Source organism: Crinia signifera, chromosome 2 (assembly GCF_055691185.1).
Source record: "Crinia signifera chromosome 2, ASM5569118v1, whole genome shotgun sequence".
Taxonomy (NCBI): domain Eukaryota; kingdom Metazoa; phylum Chordata; class Amphibia; order Anura; family Myobatrachidae; genus Crinia; species Crinia signifera.
The window spans coordinates 246,940,194-246,965,780 of NC_139218.1; the positions used below are offsets into that span (position 1 = coordinate 246,940,194).

At 45.9% G+C, this 25,587-nt stretch overlaps 2 protein-coding genes across 2 annotated transcripts in view; both read right to left on the bottom strand.

Moving 5' to 3' along the window:
• Positions 1–299: 299 nt before the first annotated feature.
• MRPS23 (mitochondrial ribosomal protein S23) lies at positions 300–8,149 on the bottom strand. The gene is made up of 6 exons (XM_083174195.1): positions 8,037–8,149; positions 7,821–7,943; positions 2,859–3,035; positions 2,386–2,460; positions 1,213–1,333; positions 300–618 (listed from the first exon to the last, which is right to left on the bottom strand). The coding sequence occupies exons 2-6, from the start codon at positions 7,862–7,864 to the stop codon at positions 538–540; spliced, it is 498 nt and encodes a 165-aa protein (XP_083030321.1). The 5' UTR covers positions 7,865–7,943; positions 8,037–8,149; the 3' UTR covers positions 300–537.
• A 4,683-nt stretch (positions 8,150–12,832) lies between these two features.
• The window catches only part of TRAT1 (T cell receptor associated transmembrane adaptor 1), a 38,934-nt gene continuing 26,179 nt past the window's right edge, over positions 12,833–25,587 (bottom strand). The window contains exons 4-6 of the mRNA XM_083174196.1: positions 22,172–22,233; positions 16,456–16,523; positions 12,833–13,413 (exon numbers count right to left, since the gene is read on the bottom strand). Coding sequence (XP_083030322.1) covers positions 13,138–13,413; positions 16,456–16,523; positions 22,172–22,233 — 406 coding nt within the window. The 3' untranslated portion in view covers positions 12,833–13,137. The remainder of the gene's footprint in view (positions 13,414–16,455; positions 16,524–22,171; positions 22,234–25,587) is intronic.

Sequence of the window (25,587 nt, forward strand, 5' to 3'; positions counted from 1 at the left end):
ATGTTTAGTATATTTGTGCTTTCTACATAAAAGATAATACTTATCTATTAAGTAGGACTGGGTGATTTGTAGCACTAGACTTCGAGCTGCAGCATTCACTGCATGACCCAGCCACTGGTAACAGGCAAGGGGTGAACATAAGGGCAGTTTATAGGGATACACAAATATCTAATGTCAACCTGATATAAGCCAGCTACATAGACAGGCTAGCAGCTGTGAGGCTTTAGCATCTTCCTCTTTTCATCAATACTGGAAGCAGCAGCAGCAGCACTACTAATCAATGCAAACACGAATCAGGGTAGAATTAAGTTGTTTATTTGAGAGAAGAAAAAAAAAGTGGTTGTCCATGGCCAGGCGGATTTAGTATAGGAAATGAGCCACTGTGGAAACTGCAACATTTGTTACAGTGAGGCATATTAATATCCAATGTCTGTTAGCACATTAAAAAGGGATCAAACAATGTCCTCAGGTTTTTTACTGCAGCAAATATAACCAAAAACATCCATGTTGTAACAAATGCTACATGGTGGCAGCTTGTCAATCAGATGCTTTAGTTTCTTCAGTTGTAGATCTCACTTGTGACTCGGACTCGTTTTCTGACATCTGCCAGTTTGGTACCTAGAATAGAAGAAAAAAGAAGCTTTATTACAATTCCGTTTACTGATCAGAAGAGCACAAGTAATATGGATGGGGAGGGGGTCCACTTAAAGGTAAAGCTGATCCGTCTAGTGTATATTGGCAGTACTCAGAAGAATACTCTGATTTCTTTTCTGATGGCCATACCACAGACATAAGCAGAGTAAGATGCAGACTGGATGACAGTCATCCAAATCTTGCTACATGGCTAGGCTGTGGCACGCAGCCGCTGTGTTAGATGGATCTCTGTGTGATGGCCCGGCACTCAACTCTCTTATCATATGTATGTACGTACATACATACATGCCTGGTCACTAAAGCCACTTTGTCCCCTCCGATCCCATTATTCCTGCCCCTGTTCGCTGTCCTCTTGTGTCACGTCTGTTACCTGAGCCATAATATACATATTTATACGCAAATGCTAATGATTCACTGTATCTACATATTTTAACTGATAGGAGTGGTTTCTTCATGTCCCAGTATTGCACTGTGCAGTATGTCTATGTACTTAGCAGAGTTCTAAAGACATTGGAGATCTGGTGCTCATCATAAAACAAAAATGCAATGTCTACTTACCCGCATGCCAGCTGACCTCCTCAAACTGATGCCTTTCGCAAGTAAAGCTTTTGAAGCCTCTTCAAATAATTTATCTTCACTTACTCCTGCTTTTTGAAGTTCTACAAATGCATCCACAAAGCTGAAATGGGAAAATACAGTAGAAATATAAAATGATGTCACCTTACATAAAATACTGTTGGTGCATATATGTTTTATACAGGTAAAGCTTGTGAAATACTAATATCAATGCAAAAATAGTCACAGTGCTATTATTTATTTTTTAAATAAAAAGAATGGTTATTGAGATTAGTTACATAAAGCAAGAAAGAAACATAAAAAAAAAGAAAACCAAAGAGAATATACAGAATATGAGAAGTTACTATTACAAGGCACATGATGAAAAAATAAGAGAATTTCTACATTAGCAATGTAGAGAATTAGAATATACAGCAGGCCTACGTAAAGAACTGAAATAGCATTAGTGTAAAAGTAGTGTTAATGCTAGGCTTTTTTTTTAGAGGGGTGCTGTGCCCTGATCGCCCTGTCCCTCTAGCAGCACCCTGCTAGAACAGCCTGCTGCCTGTCCCTGCCGGTGCGCACGGGGAAGTCAAGCACCGCCGTAGTTGCCCGGCATTTTCCCAGCAGTGACTTCAGCAAGGCCAGGCCCGCCCCCTTTGGTGACGGCAGAGGCCCGTGCCCACCCACAATGGTGACAGCGGTGGGCCTGGTCCGGCCCCTTCATGCTGCCCCCATGCAGCACCACCCGCGTTGTCCTGCCCAGTTCCTAGAAGGAACACTATGAAAGGACCACATTAGGGAACCAGGAGTGGATGGGGATTTATAAGGTAAGTGTCTGCAGGCACATCAGAGGTATATGCGGCAATTTACCAATGAGTCCAAGTGCGCTCAAAATTTAATGGAGAATTTCGACTTGTATATATTCATTTCTCAAGGACTACAGTGTTATTAACCAGAATAGCCCATTCATTAAAGACCCAAAATTGAGAGGCCATTGAATTCCTTGCGATTCACACCTTTGTCAAACCTACGATACTAAGCACATCAAGTTGTTGATCATCTAGGCGGGCACCCAAAAGACACCACAGGTTACAAAACTTTAACACACTTATTTTTTAATACTTATTTCTATCCGCTCATATTTCCACTATTGAAAAGTCAGGTAATTTTTACCTTTGGCAAACAGATTGGTAATCCTTCCGGTACAGGTGGAATATTCCAGCACTACCGTACGTTTCATAAAATTTGCTGTAGAGAGAAAAAGAAAAAAACAGTTATTTCAAAATAAACAAAAAAGTAATATCATGTGAGTGTAAATAATGTACACAAAATATTTCAATCCATACAGCTATTTATACTTCAGTTGTATAAAGCAAACACCTACAACAATTTAAATAACCTTATGTGCAGATTTTGTACATTGTTTCATATCAGGAGTTTTATGTTAAGCATACAACCTTAAATCAATATTAATATTTATATTCCAAATTATAATATATCAAATATAATATAGCTAAGACATAAGCAGAGCTGGTATTTAAAAAAATATATATTTTTTAAAAACCCAAATATTTTACAAACAATGAAACGGAATAGCACCAATCTACAGTATGTAGGAAGCAGGTAAGAACAGCTTAGAAACTCACGCGCGTATGACATCCTCACTGTACAGAATTGCAGGCACATTGTCAGGAAGATTGCGCTGGCGTCTTAAAGGCTTTTCAACGATAGGCTCTCTTTTTGGTGGAAAGGCAGCATACACATCATACCAAATAGGCTTTGCTTTTTCGTTTATCACACCTGCACGCATCAGATCTCGTGTTCTAGAAGGAAATCATAACTTAACATAATGGCGTGCTTTACAAATTTTACAGTAATAAGTGATACTAGAAATGGAAACATGAGCACAAATCGGTGTACCAGACAATTGGACAGATGCACTAAACCTTGTACAGTGCAGAGTAGAGAGAGATAAATGTACCAACCAATCAGCACCTAAATGCCAATTCTCAAACACGGGTGGAAATGTAATACAGCAGAATGTATTGGGGCACTATAACACTTCCTGCTGAAGCACTGTCTCCCTCTCAGGCCAGCTCCACTGTGCATGCGCGAGATCTCGCTACTAACGCCAAATCTCTTGCACAGCACTGTTCCAGCACCCGCTACAGTCAGGAACGGCTACAGGAGTCAGAAATCACTGTGTCTTGTTTTCTTCCCTCTAATTGGAAAGGAAAACTTTATTCTGCATGGGTCTTATATTTCCCGCTTTTAACGGAATTCCACTGCGAGTGCAACATACATAGAAGCATAGAATTTGATGGCAGATAAGAACCATTTGGCCCATCTAGTCTGCCCCTTTTTTTAACCCCTTGAGTGGTAGGTTTTGCTGGGGCAGGACAAACCTACCAGGGCCGGTTTGTCCTGCCCCAGCAAAACCCAACACAGTTGGAAGACCCCCTTCCCTCACCTGTGCTCTGGCATTAGTACGCCTTAGCTTCCCTGCCGCCGCTGTCCCCGCTGCCTTAGTCGCCAGCCTGCCCATTCAGCAGTGGCGTTGGTGGCAGGCAGGGGGATATTCGCGGCAGTCCCCCCGAGCCGCCCCGAACATCCCCGAGCCTGACACCTACGTCATTGCTACTAAAAGTATGGTGGCAGGTGGCTGGGGGAGCGGGGTTAGAAGAGCTCCGGCGTGCGATCGCAGGAGCACAGGGTTGGGGGAATAACTGGGGGGGGGGGGGCTCTAGAGGTGCTGCGCCAGCGGTGCACACCTGGACAACACTGGCGCACACCTATTTCATATTTGTGGTATGCCCGGATATAGGGGTTAAACATGTTACCTCAAACCATATTTGATCCTTATTTCTTTGTAAGGATATCAATCCCAAGCATGTTTAAATTGCTCTACCTTATTTGCCTCTACCACCTCTGATGGGAGGCTATTCCACTTATCCACTAACCTTTCTGTGTAATTTTTCCTCAGATTTCCCCTGAATCATCCTCCCTCTAGTTTCAGTGCATGTCCTCGTGTTCTGTTGCTCCTCTTCCTGTGAAGAATGTCTCCCACCTGTACCTTGTTAAAACCCTTGATATATTTGAAAGTTTCTATCATGTCCCCCCTTTCCCTTCTCTGCTCTAAACTATACATATTTAGATCTTTAGTCTTTCCTGGTAAGTGTTGTGATGTAGGCCATGCACCATTTTAGTTGTCCTTTGTACAGTCTCTAATGTATTTATATCCTTCTGGAGATATGGCCTCCAGAACTGAACACAATACTCTAGGTGAGGTCGTACCAATGACCTACACCAGGGGTTCCCAATCTTTTTTGAATCACGGCACCCTATAAGTATAAGAATTTTTTCACGGCACCCCTAGGCCAATTATTTTTAAATGAGATAGGGTTTATATGCGATTATTAGGGTCAGTTATGTGGTAAATTGCAGGATTTGCTTTTGTTTGTACACATTTTATGATTGGCAGCAACCAGCACTGGTTTTGCTTATAAATAATTAAACATTAATAATTTGAGTTGGTCCTGGACCACCAACCAAGGGCACCCCTGTATGTGTCCCAAGGCACCCCAGGGAGCCACGGCGCACAGTTTGGGAACCACAGACCTACACAGTGGCATTAATACTTATTTTTTTGTACTGCCGATTCCTCTCCCTATGCAACGAAGCATCTGACTTGCCTTCTTCATTGCCAGAGATAATGCAGGAGCACGCATCTGTCCTGTACACACTGAAAGCAGCTCAAATGACAAAACTGAGCTGCTTTCAGCTCAAAATCGCCCAGTGTGTATGGGCCTTTATTTCCTGCATCAATTTGTGCCTAAAATACTTATTTCAGACTGCAGCCACTCTGTGGAATGCATTCTATGTAAGCCCCCAACATATTCCTTGCAATCTCACCTCTTAAGGCATGCTTATCAGTTCCTGAAATCCAGATAACCTCCATAACCTATTCTACCCAAATCACTGCACACAAGACATATTTTATAGTCACACAAACCTCTGACCCCAGACTAGCATTGCTGTGTTACTGGATCATACTGTATACCCCACCTTGAACTAGTTATAATTGCAACCTGGCTGGATCAATATACTGTGCTAATTCACATATTTTATACTACTATCCTATAGAATGTAAGCCTATGAGCAGTGTCATCTTATCACTTTTGTCTGTCTGTCTGTCTACTAATATTAATTATGACTTCTGTTTGCTGGGCATCTGCTGCAATGAATGTTGCCAGTAGTGCGTCTGGATGCAGGAGTTGAGGCAGTGCAGGAGCACAGAGGAGGACCAGGTGACAGTCGCCCAAATTTATTATTAGTGGCCCAAATTTATTATTGTGTGGCCGCACGTTATCCCCTCCTGCCGGGGATATGCTCCCTCCCATAACGAATGATGCGTTGGCGTCCGGCGGCGTCTTCTGCGCATGCGCCGGATACCTTGGTCTCACGTTGTGTACCCGGCGCAGTTCTCCGCTTGCTGGTCTCCGTCGTCTGCAAATTCAAACTGCGCATGCGCCGGGTAATGGTCGCCGGGGATGCTGTGTACCCGGCGCATGCGCAGTTTGAATTTGCAGACGCCGGAGACCAGCAAGCAGCGAAGAAGAAAGCAGGAGAGCCCCGCAGCACCAGATAATTCTGGCGATATACCCATGCGAAAAACAGAGGAGCGCGCGGCCATCCAGCATCGTAATAAATAAGGTATATTAGGCAGGCGCCCAGTTAGATAACTTATATAACGTTATCCCTCCTTCCCCATAGCGCCCCCGTTACAGCACCCGCACAGTGGGTTTGATAGATGAGGGGAAGCGCTATCCCCTGCTTTAGCTCACGGAGATAGCGCATATGCCCCATAGTGCTGTTTGATAAATCTATGCCATGGTGAGATGTGTGCTAGATGCGATGAGCTATACAATGTGTGCTATGCAATTTGAACTTTCCACACTGTGCTATTGGAACTACATAAGATTTGGACTAGACTACAATATGTAAAGTACATGTTGCATGCGATTACCTACACAGGGTGCAATTTGAACTAGACATATGCCCCATAGTGCTGTTTGATAAATCTATGCCATGGTGAGATGTGTGCTAGATGCGATGAGCTATACAATGTGTGCTATGCAATTTGAACTTTCCACACTGTGCTATTGGAACTACATAAGATTTGGACTAGACTACAATATGTAAAGTACATGTTGCATGCGATTACCTACACAGGGTGCAATTTGAACTAGACATAATGTAGCACAAAATTACCTGCCTAATACATACTAAAGGCAAAATAAACACAGTGCGATTAACACTAGATGCAATTTGAACTAACCCCCATGGCAACCACTATGTAATCCCACATGGCAACAAGTATGTATTCCCCCTTGGCAACGAGCATGTATTCACACACAGTAACGACCATGTAACCCCTATGGCAATAAACATGTAATCACCCTTGGCAATGAGCATGTATTCCCCCATGGCAACAAGCATGTATTACCACATGGCGATGAGCATAGAACCCCTGGCAACGAGCATGTCATCCCACATGGCAATGAACATGTAATACCACATGGCAATGAGCATGGAACCCCTGGCAACGAGCATGTCATCCCACATGGCAATGAACATGTAATACCACATGGCAATGAGCATGGAACCCCTGGCAACAAACATGTAGGTAAGCAGAACTTATGTAGCATAATTTGTAATAGGCAGTAGTAGTACGGTATTTGGCATAATACGTAATGGACATTATGGTGTGTGGCTTAACGTGTAATGGGCATTACGGTGTAAATTTTTTAATTTATTGTCAATTTTGGCTCAATCCCTGTGGTATTCTGTGAATTTTGGCTCATTCCTTTTGCCATTATGTGTAAGGAGCAAGTATAATGGGGTCAACTATTTTGTTGCATAATGTGTAGAAGTGGTATATGGTGTGGTACATAATTAAGGGACACTACTATTGTGCAGAATACAGTGTTATAAAAGGGCATTATTACTGTGTGGCATAATATGAATGAGGGGCATGATTACTGTGTGCCATAATGTGAATAATACCCCTTTCACACTCGCAAGAATATCCTGGGTTTTTGAGCATCCCATGTTGATCCCGGAATCTACCCAGGACCTGGGTAGAAATCCCAGAATGCTCATCCCGGAATACTCTTTCTAGACCCTTTCACACTGCGCAAAATCCCGGGATGATGCACGTTCATGTGCATCAAGCCCAGGATATTTTTGCGACTGTGAAAGGGGTACTGTATCAGGGGCACTTTTACGGTGTAGCATAATGTGAATTGGAGGCACTTTTGCACAGCCTTGTCCCAACCCCACAATACACTTTTTGGAGTGTGCATGCTGTCCCTATTTAAAACAAGTCGAGTTAACAATACTCTTAATGGCACCAAAATAGTTATAGCTCTGACCTCAGCACATCACTATATTATATCCAGCAGATCCCGCTGTAATCACTAGTATAGGATCTATAGGTAGTCAGGTAATACACAGAGAACTACCTAAGGTAGATATAACAAGGTTGTTATTTGGCAACTTCTGAAGCCCAGCAAGTGATCCCATAACAGGGGATTAGAGGTACATACCTGGTGAACACAGTGCCCAGTTTCTCCAGCCTGCTGCCAGCCATGCTGCTGTTATGGATTACTCTGGCCTGTCACTTAGGAGTTCGGTCCTAGACCGGCGTCCCCGACGGCAGCCATCTTTGATCCTGTAAAGAACAGATCAATAAAGCCGCAATGATTGTATAACCAGCTTGTGGCGAAAGGAGAAAATAATAATAAAGATGTATTAAAACACATTCCTGCCGTATGTATGTATTCCTGTAGGATAACACAAAACATCAGTATTGCATGAGTCTACTACCGAACAGCTTCCAGACACCAAGATGGAGGAACTGTTAATTCCTCTGTCATTGTGTGGACGGGCAAGACTATCCAATCACCGAGCCATAGAGGGGACTTTGGGACGCCCTTCAGAAACAAATGTGCCATCATATGTAAGCAGACGGCGACATTTTCTCCCGTACGATATATGTACGGCGGTACAGGCCGAGGTTTATACTTGTGGGAAACGATTCAAGTGTTGCTGCAGGCCCTTCTCAGAGCGCTGCCGATCTTATAGGGATGGTGTATTATTTAGAACGTGTGTTACTATGTGTCTCTTCTGCGTGTTCGGAACGTGCTATGTATTGGTCTCCGGAAATATGGCGGCGGCCCGCGGGGAGAAACAATGTGTGAGACGCTACTAATGACAAGTGAGAGGCAAGAGATACAATTTATGAGACCTGGGTCCCGACCCCGGCCACTGTGTGGTGGCAGCAGGAGGGAGGAGGACGGGCGCGACGGGGCTGAGAGGGACACGATTCGTGGGAACATGATGAGCTGCCCAGTTCAAATGCCCTGCTCTCAGGCCAGGGGATACCAGCTGCTGTGGCTAATCGTTCAGGACCGTAGCTAGTATTGGGGGCTATTGCCCCATACACAGTAAAGCACCGATATAATTAACCAATGTTGGAACACACAGAACGGTATCGGCCGCAGATACCATTCAGTGAAGTCACCGGGTCCCGCCAAACATGTGGGTTATTGACTACTGTATATTGCCAAATTGACCTGCATATTCAGTAGATATCAATCATCCTCAACAATGCACAGGAGCGTTGTGTCCACACTAGAGAATATTGTGAACAATATTGCTCAGAAGCCCCTAGTGCAGGGGTTCCCAATCTTTTTGGAATCACGGCACCCTATATCAGAATTTTTGCACGGCACCCGTAGGCCAAAAAATATATATATACAATTAAGTAGATTGTGTGTATATGTGATTCTTAGGATCAGTTATATGGTAAAGGGCAGGATTTGGTTCTGATTGTACACATATTGTATGATTGGCAGCCACCAGCACTGGTTTTGTCCATAAATAATTGATCATAAATCATTTGAATTGGTCCAGGACCACCAACCCGTGGCACCCCTGCAAGTGTCCTGAGGCACCCCAGGGAGCCACGGCACACAGTTTGGGAACCACTGCCCTAGTGTGTATGGGGCTTAAATGACGGAGGCTGATATAATTAACAATATTGGCTGCGGCGGGTCCCAATATTGCGTGTACAGTACAATATCGGCCGCTGAAGAGGCAGGTTGTTTGGCTATATAGTCAAATTGAACTGCATGTTCAGAAGACCTCAATTATCATTAACTATATTGAGTGTACACTCTAAACAGTATTGTGAATGATATCACTCACAAGCCCCAGTTGTGTCTAGATCCCCTTCTTTTTTTTTTTTTTGACCAGGCTGTAACGTTATGTGAGGGCAAAAGTTTTTAGACCCTCACAGAGGGAGGGGGTGTAAACTTCCCCCTCTGGTGATCCCCACTAGAGCACACAGTGCACCAGCTTACCTGCCTGGATGGATACACAGGGCATGTGTGAGATGTTGCTACTCAGCACAAGATCTCCTGCATAGCCCGGAGTCGGCATCTGCCACAGCCAGGGACAGCGCTGCCCCTGCATGTGGACGTACTATCTTTTAGACAGCAGTGCTCCTGTCATTTACCACACACCAGCATAAATGGGGCTTAATACAGCAAGGATTGCTAATTAGAGAATTCACAAAGAATGTGCAAATTATATTAGAGACTGAAAAAAATGACCGCTTAGCTAGTCACAGTTTGACAGGAAGCTGGCGTTTGGGTGCAAAAACCTGGTGTTGTGTTAGATGTGTGGCATACTTGGGGAGGGTCTCTGGCGTCAACGCTGACCACTTTCAGCCCGTCTCAGATTAGTGATATCCTCAGACTTTGCAGAGATGGCAGGTACTTTTTGGGATTTGCGAATGGATCTGGAACTGCATAGCGATGTGCAATTTTACATGGGACGTTTTTTTTCTTTGTGCTAGGTGGCTGCTTTCTGCTCGCAGTCAACTGCTATGTCTCAGATTAACGATCCATGCTGAACTAGGCCCTTGCTTAGAATCCGTGTCATCACACATACAGTATCATATTCTGATATCACTTCTCTCCCATAAAGATGAAGACATAATATAATATAATTCAGTTTGCCACATATGATTGTATCATTTATTATTATGGAGAGGAAGAAGAACCAAGATTTTCCACGTGGGGCTCACCTCTACTTGGAGAAACCTACTTTGATAGAAGCTTTAAATGTAAAGTATTATAACATTAAAATGAAATAAAAGTTAGATATAAATGTGTATTTACTAAAATTTGTTTCTGGTATCTATGTATCCTTTATAACAGTTAATGTGCACAGAATATGGCCAGTGGTGACCGAGTGGGCCATTTATCAAATAATATTTGCAACTATGGGTCCCTCCCTGTGATGCAAAGGCAAAATTTGGTGCTTACAGTACATTGCTATTGTCCGAGTATAGCAAAGCCTTTGCACGTTAAGGGTAGCCCACTGGCTGCACAGTGGGGCAGCCATCTTTTTGCTTGCAGCCGCTACAAGCCCCCCCCTACCCAAATGGTCCAGACACATTTCCATTGTCCAAAATGCACCCCAAGAACTCTGCCTCGCCACCCGATAATGCTCATTGCCACCCCCTGCTATGCCTTATACTGGGACGGCAGTTTAAGAGATCACGCACTGACGCATGCACAAATAACGATCCATGCTGAAAGAGGGCCCACAACTCCAGGAGCAGGCACTACAGGAAAATCACCTTTCACCAATTTAAACTAATCCATAAGCTAATTATTATAAACTAATTATACACACACATTACTGTAAAGGTGCATACACATGGTATGATTTTGGCTATGTACAATTTGGACTGCACCTGATTCAGACATGCTTACTAGGCTGAGTGTTTTTGCAGCCTAGAGAGCAGGTTAACACAGCCGCACGCCTACCCTGCGGCTGCTAACAGTACACATCCGTTTGCATGCGGCCAAACAGGAGAAATCATTCGATTGTTACTCATCAAATGATGTCTCCTCCTGTGGCTGCACATATGGGTGCAAATTCAGGGTGGGCACCAACGTCATGCACCCACCCCGAGCAGGCAGGGAAACGCCTGCATTCGATGGTGCTCGTCCAACGTTTCTATGAAACGCCGGGGCTTCATCCGGGAACACTCCCTGCCTGTCAGTCAGGCTGTGAGTGCCTCCACAATCACCACCATGTGCAAACAGGCCTGAATCGGCCCAAATGTTTTTTTTTACCAATATGGACGATATAGTCCATATTAGGAATTCATATTGCACTGTGTGTATGCCCTTTGTGAATTGTTTTTCTGCCTGATAACAGTCTATGGTTATTGAGAGCACCATATTTCTGCTTCCCAACACTCAGAGCATCATTGTGTCTGTCCTACAACATTTGGAGCAACCTTGGGACTGCTGCATGATTACTGTGAGCACCCTTGTGACATTCGTACAATATTAAGTGAGTCATTGTAACTGCCATATGGTACAAATCTGAGGGCATCCTTGTGACTGTCATACAACAATGGGAGCTTCCTTGTGACTGCTGTATGATACTGGGAGCATCCTTTTGACTGTTTTATGGTACTGGGAGCACCCTTGTGACTGTCGTATAGTACTAGGAGCATCCTTGCGATTGTCGTACAGTACTAGGAGCATCCTTTTGACTCCGTAACTCATACAAAGAACAACATTTCTTAAAACAGACAATAACATCATATACATGTTGAAGCAAACTGGACCTTCTCATCGAGCCCATACTGAACATACACTTAGGAATGGTAAGTTTCATCCACATCTTCATTTTGTATTCTATTGTTTTTATACCACCAGTACTGCTTTAATATAATAAAGTATGGTTATATCTACAAATAATAGTGTCATATCAATTTACTAACCAGCACAGTCAGTATACAAATGTGCTCTCAATCAGGTGTGGTTGGAGGAACTATAATATGGGAGTGCAGCAGCCTCCTGCATTACTGTTCTGAACTGCATTCAAGGGGGCGCAGTATGGGATGATCTCCAACACCATCGGCCAGCTGAGGGACCCATAGGGTTGCACAGCAAGACTGCCTCAAGTCCTACCAAGAGACCAGGCAATGTCTATCTTCTGATGGAGATCCATAGTTCGTCCCTCCACTGCAATGGCAGTGACAGGTCTCTGGAGAAATGGAGGCCGTCAAAACTATCTCCCCACTCTTAAACAGCAACATAATGTCAATCACTGATAGTCTGATGCTAATGTGCGACTGACATTGGATATAGTGGTTTGACTCACTTATCTGTGCTGTACTCCTCTATATCTCATAATTGTATATTACAGTTGACAATTCCATTTGGACTGGCAGCACTTAAGTGTTCTCATCTACCCGGTCATATCTTAATATTCTTTAGATCACAACCTGGTACCAAATTGTAATTAACCCCATACTATTTGCTTCTGACACAGGGAAGCGCCAAAGGCTATCGAGTATAAGCCTACTTTTTCAGAACATTTTTTTTATGCTGAACAAGCCCCCCTCGGCTTATAATCAAGTGAGTGTCCCACTTGAGTCAATAAGTTTTCCCAGATTTTTTGGTGTGAAATCGGGTGCCTCGGCTTATATTCGGGTCGACTTATACTCGAGTATATACGGTAAATGAAACCCAAGAATGTACCTGTTCCCTCATCTTCAGATTCAGGGAATATCAGCCCTAAACTGTACAATTGTAGATTTATAAATAGTACATGAAATATATTTTAGTATATGGTTAAAAACATTTTCTTTTTCCAATGTGACAATGTTGGTGTGCACGCAACATTTCTATACATATGCAGGATCCACCAAACAATTTACTCACAATTGACATTACAAATATAAATTTGTTTTTCACATTTTGTTCTAACATAGAATGTTCCAGTAGGAAATTGTTTATCTTCATTTGACCTTCAAACTTGATTTATATTTTACATAGTCATGTTATTTCTTGTCTTCTTTAACAAGTGGTAAACTCGGACTGGGTCATCATGCACCACATCGTTTCCAACTGTGAATTCAGCTGTCAGCTGTTCACTATTCAAGTATATACTGGACATTGATAAAACGTTATCATTTGTGCTGGCTGATTTGTCTTCTGCACAACTTGGGTTACTGACTGGCCTTGTTTTCTTCTTTCGTTTTTTCCCTGGTCTTTTAGGACTGAGATTAAGTGCTGCATAAAACATTGGGGTTTCAGGTTCCACCTGATAAAGATTGTAAAGATGTTAGAACATATTTGATCTAAATAAGTGCATATATTATGATTTTACTAATTGACCTGGTATTTCTGGCAGGAGTAAAATAAGTATTATGTGGACCTACCATAAGCTAAATGTATAAACAAGCAAAGCTAACATGGATTGGCTTTATCACTATAGTTTATTCTATATTTTTTATTATACATGCCTGAATCAAGTTTAGTGAGTAGGAACCTTCTAAGCAGGTAGCAAATAATAATGTATGTATGCAGACACGCTTGGCGCTTTTTGAAAGCCTTTTTTTTACATTTAACTGTAGGAAATCTTAAATGAGTTTTCCACTTTTGGGCAACCCCTTCTTACTTAACCACCTCGATTGTTGTGCTTGCACAGATGCATAAGATTTATTTAATTTAAATCCTGTTCTGCAACCTTAATCCCTACACAAGGCATTCCCAACCTCGGTCCTCACGGCACATTAAGAGGACCACAGCATCCCATCTGGGCTCAAGATGTCACTAATGGAATGGTCACATGTGGTATGGTCAAATGAGTCCTGGTTTCAGTTGTTTCAGACTGATATTATGGGGGTTTAGGATTAGACTGTGGAGAGGGAGGGGTTAGGCAATAAGTTTGGAGGAATATGGATAGACACGAATGCAGGGTTGCCTACCCTCCCGGAATGGCCAGGAGGCTCCTGAAAATCGGGTCACCCTGCCGGCCCCCCCGGAAAGGTGGGCAACCCTCCCGGATTCTGGGGGATTTTAAAATACATTTGTTTATCTAAAATTTTGAACAGAAAGTTAGAGTGTTATGTTCTGTTAACTTATGCCCGGTACACACCAGGACGATGGTGCTCGTGATTGGGTCATCACAGAAATGCACAACCCGCTCAAGAGTTGACGGTGCCCCCGACCCGCCACTAAAAATGCCCCTGATGTTATTGCGATCCGATCGCGACTCCCACCCACTACAATGGTCGCTTCTGAGATCTTACTTAGAGCAGGTAGGATCTCAGAAAAGACCAACCGACCCGCGGAGCTGCGCATCGGATCGGGATCGATTCAAAAGGGCAGCGAAATGTCCCAAAACATGGCCGATTTACATACAATCGGTCGAGATTGTATCTAAATTGGCTCGTTTTGGGCCATATCGTCCTGGTGTGTACCCCATATTACAGTACTTCATCTAAACATTATAAAAAGTGCCCTGTGGATCCAGGTTGGAAATGACTAGCTTACCGGAGGGGTAGATTTATGAAACTTTAGCATGGGCCAATCAGCTCCTAACTGTCCCTTTAAAACCCAGCCTGTAACTTAACAGTCAGGAGCTGATTGGTCGGTGATAAAGTACCAGGCACTTTATCACTTCTCCTCCCTCATCAATGCTTCATCCATCTACCACTGGGTACCATAATCATTAGCATGTTGGCTAATTATTGCTTTGTAAAAGCATGCAAGGTGTATTCCACAAACAACAGTCTACAGTATGTGAAGAGGGGAAGGGATGATTCCTCAGTTTCCTATATTTCAGAGAATATATATGATAACTAGGAAATAAAAAAAGGCATTAGGAAGCCAAGTGTAATGAAGATGATGGAGTAAGACTTGGAGACTGGTGAAGACAGGTCACAAAGGGAATTGGTTAACAGAGGCGGGCTGGGCCAGGGGGCAGGATGCCAAGTGCCCCCCAGGCCAGTGCAGTTATGCAGCATTGGGGCCACTGCTGCACTGATTGTATTTACCTGGCACTGCTGGCAGCCGCAAAAGTTCTGCATCCCGGCTGTCAGGGTAAAGCTGTGGCCGGCATCTAGAACAGAGGCGGGGCTTAGCAAATACAGGTGTTTATAGGGGGAGAGGGGCTGCTCAGCATGTATTGAGCACTGCCTGCCTTACTACTGGGTGCATCCAGTAGCCTTCCCACAAGTCACTTCCCCTTCCTCCATTTCCTGTCAACTTAGTTGTCTGCCGAGATAAGCTCTGCCCCCCAAGACACTGAGGAGCTGATTTAATGCTGCTGCTACCTTGAGAAGAGGGGACTGTAGCTGTACCCATACTGCCCATGGTAAGATTCATTTAAAGCCACTCTTCCCACCCAGTGGCTGTGACAATGTGCCAGCATTTGTCAGTTTGTCAGTGTCCATCTATCCACTTCTGTCTGCCTGTCAGTGTGTCAGGAACTGTCTGTGTCAGCATCTGTCTGCATATCAGTGTATGAAGGTCGGTGTGTCAGCATGTTAGCATTTTGTGTCCATATCAGTGTGTTGTTGTCAGTGTCTGTGTGCTGTGTGCTTTAGATGCCAATTTAACAAGGATTGCATTTAGAATGCAATATGGGTGATAGCTTACTGCCCAGGAATGCACTTTAATATGCAATCCTATCGGCGCCATGTACGTTCCTGCATGCGGCCCCTGCGATGCGCTCAGCCTGGTGCCACTGTTAGCGCTCACCATGCTGCCCTGGCGGTAGTGCGGTATGTAGCCTATAGGCTACAATGGGCTACTGACCTGTTAGACTAGCGGTAGCCCAGGGACCTGATGCGATGCTGCCTGATATTTATACAGGCAGCATCGCATCCCCCTAGGAAACCTTAATATTTGTAGCTAACCATAAGCCGCAAATAAATGGGCCCCTAAGAGAGTTATATACAGTATACAGGAAAGACCCACTTTAAAATTTTCACTTCTACCTATGTATATATATGTGTGCTAGTAGAGAAGCCGGGGCCACTTGCTTGTTTTTGCCCCCCAGGCTGAAAGTTACCAGCCAGCCCCTGTTGGTTAATAATGTGATGTGGAAAAATGGATGTGTATAGAAACCTCAAGTGTATGAGTGGTGTCCGCTGAATATGATCTTACAGTAAGGGTACTAATAATACTGTATTATCCAAAGTAAAAAAGTAGTGCAATGTAAGGAATTGGAGTACTACACACAGGAAACAACAACTCTGTAGTTTTGTACTATATTTCTTTTTGGACTAGATACGATGCGATCTAGTACTAAAAATACCACTTTATCTGTAGAGATATTAGATAATGGAAACAGCACCTGGGTTTCCTGCTTGTTTCTTTCTTGTGGAGTTACCATTGGTTCATAACAACATTCGTCAATATGATCTATAGGTTGGGAAAAAGATGGTGTTGTGAACAAAGGCAACATAACTTCCAGATTCCATTTTTATGACTTATATACAGTATGTTGTTTATCTACCTCACTTCAAAACAATCTTATACCCACACTTGTCTACTCTGGGAGACATCTCTCTGAAATCCTGATGGGTATAATTGCTATAGTCAGACCCACCATCAGGAATTTTGGGGCCTGGAACTCATTTCTAGTCCGGGCCCCCCTTCTCACTTGACTTACAGTAACCCGGCTCCTGCTCCCCCATCTCCTCTTCCGCTGAGCTGCAGCCCGGAGGTCCTGGAGCGCAGTCTTCTTCAACTCGGGATGCTGGCAACCAATTAAAATGCAGCACCAGCTGGTGAGCCAATCAGAGCTTACGTACCTGCAGCTGCTCTGATTGGCTGCCGGTATGCGAGCTCTGATTGGCTCAAAAGCCGGTGCAGTATTTTAATTGGCCGCCGGTGTCCTGGGTTGAAAAAGCTTGCATTCCGGAACCTGCTTTGTTCAGCGCAGCGGAGGCAGTCAGGGGGGTTGCGTGGGAAAAATTAGCTGCCCGGGCCCTTCAAGAGATCGGGGCCCGGGACAGCTGTACCCACAGTACCCCCCTATTGGCGGCCCTGACTATAGTGTGGATTTCTAGAATGGAGATGTTTCCCATGGCAACCTATCAGATTCTATCATCTAGATGGTGGTGTTAAGTAGGGTACACACCAGAACAATTAAGGCTCAATCCCCTCAATCTGGATCCAATTCCGACCAATTGGATGTAGATTGTATGTAGATTGGCCATGTTTTTGCATGTTTAGATCCGATTCCAATCCAATACGCGTCCTCGCTGTCGTTTGGTCATTTTACAGATCCTATTTGTTGCAGGTAGGATCTGTAAAAGATCCTTTTAACTGAATACAGACTCAGATCAGATTGGGAACGGATCGGATGGAGATTGTTAGCAGCTTGTTAGCAGATTGTGTGCTCCAACAGATCGTGCGACAATCGCACAATCTGCTAACAAGCAGGATCATTCTGGTGTGTACCAGGCACAGGCTCGGACTGGCCTGGCGGGGCACCGGGAGATTCCCCGGTGGGCCCTATTCAATCGTAACCCCTCCCACTTTTCAAAGGGGGAGGGGCCGCCTGCCGTCTGCTGCTGTGGCCGGGCCGCCGGGCAGAACTTGAAGCTACTGATGCGCGGCATGTTGTGGGTGGCGCTGAGGCGCAGGGCGGGCTGAGCCTGCCCTGCGGTGATTGACAGCCAGGTCACGTCACAGCAGGCGGCAGCTGCTGCCGCTCGCTGGGCATCATCGGCGGACGGCGCCGGCGGAGTAGCGCACAGACAGTGCGTCACGTGACTGCGTGTTGACGTCACACGCCGGCCGACGCCACGCCGCCCAGCCCCCAGACGTCCACACTCCGCAGCCGCCCCGCCCGCATCAGTGGTTTAAGAAGATGCAGCCTGCCGGGCCTGCGGCTCAGGGATTGGCTGAAGCTGAGCGCGCAGGCTGCAGGGAAGGAGGCGGGATTCTGGTGCCTCAGCACTGAAATGGAAAACCCGCCTGCATGGTCACCGGCTGCAGGATAACACTCTGGGGCTGCGGGGGTAGATGTCCTGGCTGGTGGCGAGGAAGCTGCTTTTGGACCCCCTCTGCAAACTGGTAGGTAACCATGTGCTGCATTAACTTTTTTTTTTATATTCTTTGTGTGTGTGTGTGTGTGTGTGTGTGGGGGGGGGGGGGGGGGGGGAGGGACCTATGTGCCATACTATCTGGGTAGAGAGGATCTATGGGATATATTATATGTGGGGGTACATCTGTGCGGTATTATGAGTGTGGGGGGGGGGCTATGTGCTGTACTATTTGAGTGGGAGGACCTATGTGCTGTATTATATGTGGGGGGACCTACGTGCTGTACTAATATCTGTTTGTGGAGGACCTATGTAAAGTATTATATGTGGGGGTACATACTGTATGTGCGGTATTATGAGTGGGGGGGCCTATGTAATGTATCTAGGGTGGCCAATCCCGGGATCGGCGGGATCCCGGGATTTGGCCCCCAAAACGCCTGGATTTCAATCCCGGGATTGGAGTTTCCAATCCCGGGATTTCGGGATTAGACTGCGCATGCGCGCAGTCTAATGCCGGGCAGCGTCTGAGCATCGCAGCACTGTGTGCAGCGTGACCTCTCAGCGTGAGATGAGGTCACGCTGTGCAGGCAGAGGTCACGCCCGGCATTGTAATGCCGCGCCGCCCAGCCAGCGTGCCCACCCGCCCAGCACAAGCGTCCACCGAGCCAGCCTGCGCGCCCACCCGCTCACCCAGCCAGCATGCCAGCGGCATGGACGACCAGACCCCCACCAGGCAACCATCAAATGTAAGAAATTACATTGTAATTACTGGGGCAGTAATTGTGGGGCAGTCTTTTTATTAGGAAAGCCAATCCCGGGATTGAGCATTTTTCAATCCCGAATCCCGGGATTGAAAAAATGCCCCAGGATTGGCTTCCCTAAATGTATCATATATAGTGTTCCCGCTAGGCTTCTTTCACAGGGCGCTGCGCCCTGCCCCTTTGAAAGCCACCGACTTTCGCCCTGCCCGGCTTTTGCCGCCCTGCGCCCTGCACAGTAAATATCTGCCGCTGACAAAGTAAGGTCTGTGGGTCCCTGGGAGGCAGGTGGTACCTGGGCAGCAGGGTCCGGGCATGGGGGTGCCTGCGGCGTATAGACAATCTCGGCGAGGTCCCTGTGGTGTATGGACAATCAGTGGCGGGGTCCCTACGGCATATGGGAACTAGTTCAGTTCCCATCCACCGCAGGGACGCCGCCGTTGATTGTCCATACGCTGCAGGGAACTCAAGCCCGCCTGCGCTTCCTGGACCCCGCTTCCCAGGTTACCACCTGCCTCCCAGGGACCCACAGACCTTAATTTGTCAGGGGACCCTTCCCAAACCCCCCTTGCACCTATTCATGTGCCACGTGAATCTGAGCTGTGCACTGCTGCCGGCAGCAGTATTCAGTCACAGGTTTCACAAGCAATGCACCCAGCACTGCGGTCCCACCACCCCCCTCCTCTGCCCCGGCATCTGAGCTGCACAAGCAGCTGGGTACAGGGCAGCTGAACAAGTAAAGTGCCCAGCACGGCGCCGCAGTCCCGTCCCCCCTCCTCTCCTGCTGCGGGCAGGCTGCACAAGCAGCGTACCCAGTGCTGGGGTCCGCCACCCCCCTCCTCTGCCGTGGCATCTGAACTGTGCACAGGCAGCTGGGTACCGGGCTGCTGAACAAGTAAAGTGCCCAGCACCGGAGTCCCGTCTTCCTCCTCTCCTGCTGCGGGCGGCTGGGTACAGTCACAGGCTGCACAAGCAGCGCTCCCAGTGCTGTGGTCCCGCTTCCCTTCCTCCTTTGGCCCAAGTTCTGAGCTTTACTCTGAAGCAGGCAGCTGGGTACAGGCTCAACTAGCAAAGTGCCCAGTGTCTCTGTACACCTCAGCGGGCAGCAAAGGTGCAAGATGAAGAAGGTGCCCAGTGTGTGTAGTATGTATGAATGAGGGTGGCAGTGTGTGGAGTTTGTATAAATGACGGTGGCAGTGTGTATAGTATGAATGAGGGCGACAGTGTGTGTAGTATGTATGAATGAGAGCGGCAGTGAGTGCAGTATGTATGAATGAGAGCGTCAGTGTGTGTAGTATGTATGAATGAGAGCGGCAGTGGGTGTAGTATGTATGTATGAATGAGGGCGACAGTGTGTGTAGTATGTATGAATGAGAACGACAGTGTGTGTAGTATGTATGAATGAGAGCGACAGTGTGTGTAGTATGTATGAATGAGAGCGACAGTGTGTGTAGTATGTATGAATGAGAGCGGCAGTGAGTGTAGTATGTATGAATGAGAGCGTCAGTGTGTGTAGTATGTATGAATGAAGCGGCAGTGGGTGTAGTATGTATGTATGTATGAATGAGGGCGACAGTGTGTGTAGTATGTATGAATGAGAGCGGCAGTGTGTGTAGTATGTATGAATGAGAACGACAGTGTGTGTAGTATGTATGAATGAGAGCGTCAGTGAGTGTAGTATGTATGAATGAGAGAGGCAGTGGGTGTAGTATGTATGTATGAATAAGGGCGACAGTGTGTGTAGGATGTATGAATGAGGGTGGCAGTGTGTGTAGTATGTATGTATGTATGACGGCGTCAGTGTGTGTAGTTTGTATAAATGACGGCGGCAGTGTGTGTAGTATGTATGAATGAGGGCGGCATTGTGTGGAGTATGTATAAATGATGGTGGCAGTGTGTGTAGAATGGATGAATGAGGCCGGCAGTGTGTGGAGTATGTATGAATGAGAGCGGCAGTGGGTGTAGTATGTATGAATGTAGAAGATGCTGGTACCTGGTAGAAGATGCTGCTATTGGGTCCTAGGGGAGAGGGAATGTAAAATGAAGGTAGATTCTACCTCCATTTTACATTTTAATTTGATTTGATTGCTCTGCATCGGATTAAACATTCCAAAGTGCACTAGTGGAGGGGGGCCTTTACACTTGAAAAAAGACCCCCTCCCACCTCATAACATTTTGCATCATTCAGTGAGGAGCATACAGCGAGGAGCCCTAGAAGACAGAAGGAGAAGAAAAGAGAAGAAAGACAGAAGGAGAAGAAAAGAGAAAGACAGAAGGAGAAGAAAGAAGACCAAGAACATGGTAAGTAAAAGAAAGATCATTATCTTGGCAGACAGTGGTTGTTTTAGGGTAGGGCAGTGCACCAACACCTGTCATTAAACACTAGTGAAAAACATAATAATGTGTATGGGTGGAGGCAGAAGCAGCCTGATCTGTGTCCCACACAGGGACGTAACTATCTGTGTGCCAGTTGTGCCTTGCCCACAGTGCATTTGCACTGTATAATGGACTCATTATACATAGGCCACACACCGTGATGCCCATTATACATTTGCCACACACAATGATGCTCAATATACATATGTGGCGCTCTCTGTGTCCTTGCTGTCACCCTCTGTCTGCTGTCACTCTCTCTGTCCTTGCCGGGGACATAGCCAGCAGCTCAGAGCCACTAGCCATGCCCCACAGCGCCAAAAATGGGGGCGTGGTCTCATTGAAATAGGCCACACCCCCCAAAAAACGGGCCCCTTGGTGGGCCCCTGTGAGTGATTTCCCTGGTGGGCCCTTCATGCCCCAGTCCGACACTGACCAGGCATAAGATACATGATCAATATAATCTGATTTGTTCCTTTGGCAGAAGTGCAGGAATGGGTATTGAGCCATTTTCTGCATTTCTGTGCATTACAGGAGATCGTGTTTGTAGAAGCTGCTGTGACTCCAAACATAAAAATCTTCCAGTGAATACTTTTGTTACTTAATAAAAATACGTGAAAAAAACATTATTTATTATTTTTAATTTATCTTATTGCGCAGGAAACACATTTCCATGAGAATGGAAATAAATGCAGTTTGGGCTAGTTTTTAAACTTAATAACATTAGTGAAAAGGTGACATGGTAAAGCTACTCTAGCCATTTCTGAAAATCACTAGTTTGCCCGTAAAATCAAAAATATACAGTAGTGCAGTGCTCAGAGCTCATTTTGTATCATTTTGTATATGCAGTTAATCGCTATTAGGAAACAGATTGATATCCACTTACCAAGCATTGACTGATTCAAGTTTCCATAAATTGGGTTCGTTTCAATGTACTGCTGGTCATAACTACAGATACAGAGATTTAATATATTGTAAGTTTTCAAAAAGCATGTATCAGAATGATCTTCAGGGAATTACTGTAAACTTATGTAACCATACTGTAGAACACAGGGGTTTATTCTAGTTCATTCTTTCTGACAAAATCCTTCTTAGATGGACAAAACCATGTGCACTGCAGGGGGGCAGATGTAACATGTGCAGATAGAATTAGATTTGGGTGAGTTATTTTGTTTCTGTGCAGGGAAAACACTGGCTGCTTTATTTTTACACTGCAATATAGATCTCACTTAGAAGTAAAACCCCACCCAAATCTAACTCTCTCTGCACAAGTTACATCTGCCCCACCCACAGTGCACATGGTTTTGTCCATCTAAGAAGGATTTTGTCAGAAAGAATGAACTAGAATAACCCCCACAGTTTTACCGTCAGATATGTCTATGACTGTGACTATTTGCACCTGTGATCAAATTTTTGCAGTGCGTGCCAAACTAGTGTGCATAATAGTATATTCACACCCGCAATCATTTCACATGACATTGCTGAATCAGGGGTGTGAATAGTTACAGTCTGATGCAGCTAGCCATTTCCATGATGAGCATGCATGTGCGTACATTTTGCCCTGAGCATTGTGTCCGTGTTCGGGGTCTGCGCTGTGCTCTGTCCATTTTGAGGTAAGTCGGTATATAATTAATCAACTTGGAAATGATGGAAGCTTTGTGGCTCGGTAGATCAGATAAATAGCCCATCAGCTGGCTCTGAAATTGTCTTATTACACACTGTATACACAGCCTATCCAGTCTGCACATTCTCACTATGGGGTAATGCTTGTCGTGAATGCACACCGATCCCTGCTCAGTTGGTGAATGAAATATTTTTCCTTGACAGAGGACCAGATATTTCTACATATCACATAGGGAGCCTAAATCGGAGCAAGATGGACAAATGCATGCAGAAGTGTCCATATAGCGGTGGCCATCTAGATGTGATACAAACACCTTCTTTGTGTACCTCCATGCAGCTGAATGTGCAAGGCAGAGATGCCCACTTGCATGCATGCTGTAATACCGATTGGTGCATCCTTATACAATACAATCATTTGCACCATCACCACTTGCATTAGCCCAATGGTAACTGCAGTGTCCCCATCTGACAAGTCTACTATGCTTACAGCTGTGGGTCTGGGAACGTAGCCACTAGCATTGACACAACTGCAACACTCCCATAATATACTCTCTGAACGGACAATATTTGCCTGCTTTTCTAGCCACCTCCCCGTCATTGCCCAGGAGCGGCCATCACTATCCACAACATTACTAATACCACACCTGCACTCTGTGTAACACATGTACTATAGGAGCAGCATACCCTCCAACATTTCAAATGTAGAAATCGGTAGAACTTCAGAAAAGAGGCGTGGTCATGAGTGAAGGGGCGTGGCCACATCCCCTTTCTTATCATTTTGATGGACAGTTTTGCCGATTTAGAATAATCCTCTCTGATCATGGTGCGGTCCCTACCTGATGCTGCTCCCCTCTCTACCGCTTCTCCATGCTGCAGTACCGCTTCTCCATGCTACAGACTCTCTGGCTGCTGCTGCTTTAACACATGCAGCCGCCTGCAGAGAGGGACTGCAAGCGCTGCCTGAATCAAGGACGCGGCGGCGGCACGGCCAATCAGCGATCTTGCACAAGTGATTGATTGCGGCTTAGCCAGTCAGGGCTCGCAAAAAGAGGTGTAGGAAAGCTGTAGCCGCAGGCGTGTGGCTGCTAAGAGGCCAGAGATATACACTGTATGGGCAGTGGCCATATTGTTGTAGTGTGTGGACGGGGATAGAGAGAAAAATCGGTACAATCGGTACAGGGAGATTTAGCAGGTACAGACTACTAAAAAACGGTACCGTACTGGCTAAATTGGTACAGTTGGAGGTTATGTAGGAGTTTGTAGAAATTTTCACATTAGTGCATTTAGAAAAAATTCAGTTAACTATGTGAACATTGGTATTGTGTGGAAATTGTGTGTGGCTTTTCATCAGGCACTGACGGTCTATTTCATTAACTACATGGTTATATAAATGAAATTGATAAAAAAGACCACTGAGTATCCCGAAGGGTTTATCGGCATATATATTAAGCCTGGGGAAGTGATAAAGTGGCCGGTGATAACGCAGCAGCCAATCAGCCCCCAACTGCCATGTTAGATGCTGTGTTCAAAATATGTCAGTTATGAGCCAATTAGCTGCTGCACATTATCACCTTCCACTTTATCATTTTACCAGGCTTAATATGTTACGCTGCCTGCTAGGGCACAGGGATCACCTGACGGCTATTGTAGGCTGGAAGTCAGGCGTGAGCCCGTAGCCAGGACCGCCGGTTACACTACACTAACTCTGTTGAGTCCCCGAGGTAGATGGTAAACCCCTGCAGAGCTAGGCTTCGTCTGTGGCCGCCGCGTCCGAAGGAGCGAGTTAGGCCCGCTCCGACCCCGATGCAGCTAGGTCTTAGGTGTGGACAAGGGGTAAACGATCACCAAGGGGTAGCCCAAGAGGACAGACTAACTACCGGGCCTAACTGGGAAATGACCCCTGACTGCCGGCACCTGGCCAAAACGGGATTGCGACCCAGTCGCAGACACAACCTGACCAGGAGGAGTCCCCAGCTAAGTACGCCACAGGGACGGCGACTCCCCAAAACAGGGAAATGGAGGAAGGTGACAATTCCTGCCTAAAAGACTCTAAAAAAGACAAAAAAAGAGAGAAAAGATCCCGGAGGGAAAAGAGGGGTACAAAAGACAGAAAGAGGATAACAATAAGCCCACGGAGGGGCAAAGCCACGGAGGGCCATGGGAGAAGACAAGATAAGACCGAGACTCCACTGGAGCACTTACGTGACCCATGGGAAGATGAAGGCTGTGGGCCAGACGCAGGCTCAGGCAGAAGCAGGACCTCAGAAGGAAACTTTCCACAGAAGGCTGGGAGAGACTTGAACACTGGAACAGATCTGCCAGGCTAAGGACCGAGGACAAGATGCCACGGGGACCGGAAAGAATAAAGCTACTGCAGCCGTGCAATGAGCTATAACCGGCATCTGTGCCCAGCAGACGCCGGCTATTTATTTGAAATCCGTGCCGCCTGACTGACGTCAAGCGCGCGCTCCCGGCCGCCGGGCGGAAGTTCGGGGACGTTGCCTGGCAACACCCCGACGCCTAGCCTCAGAGTGAGGCTTGGGACGCTGCCCAGCAACGTTCCCCGCCACGTCACTAGGTGCCACATCCGCCGTCCGTCCGGGTGCAGGGACTCCCGGACGGCCTCATGCAACATAATATATCTGCTACTTAATCTTTATCAGGATAATCATGCCTTTA

Coding starts and splice junctions, on each gene's coding strand:
- MRPS23 (XM_083174195.1), bottom strand. CDS start 7,864: ATGGCTGGCAGCAGGCTGGAGAAACTGGGCACTGTGTTCACCAG. Junction 3,036..7,820: donor CTGGGCACTGTGTTCACCAG/GTATGTACCTCT, acceptor ATTTCCTTCTAG/AACACGAGATCTGATGCGTG. Junction 2,461..2,858: donor AGTGAGGATGTCATACGCGC/GTGAGTTTCTAA, acceptor TTCTCTCTACAG/CAAATTTTATGAAACGTACG.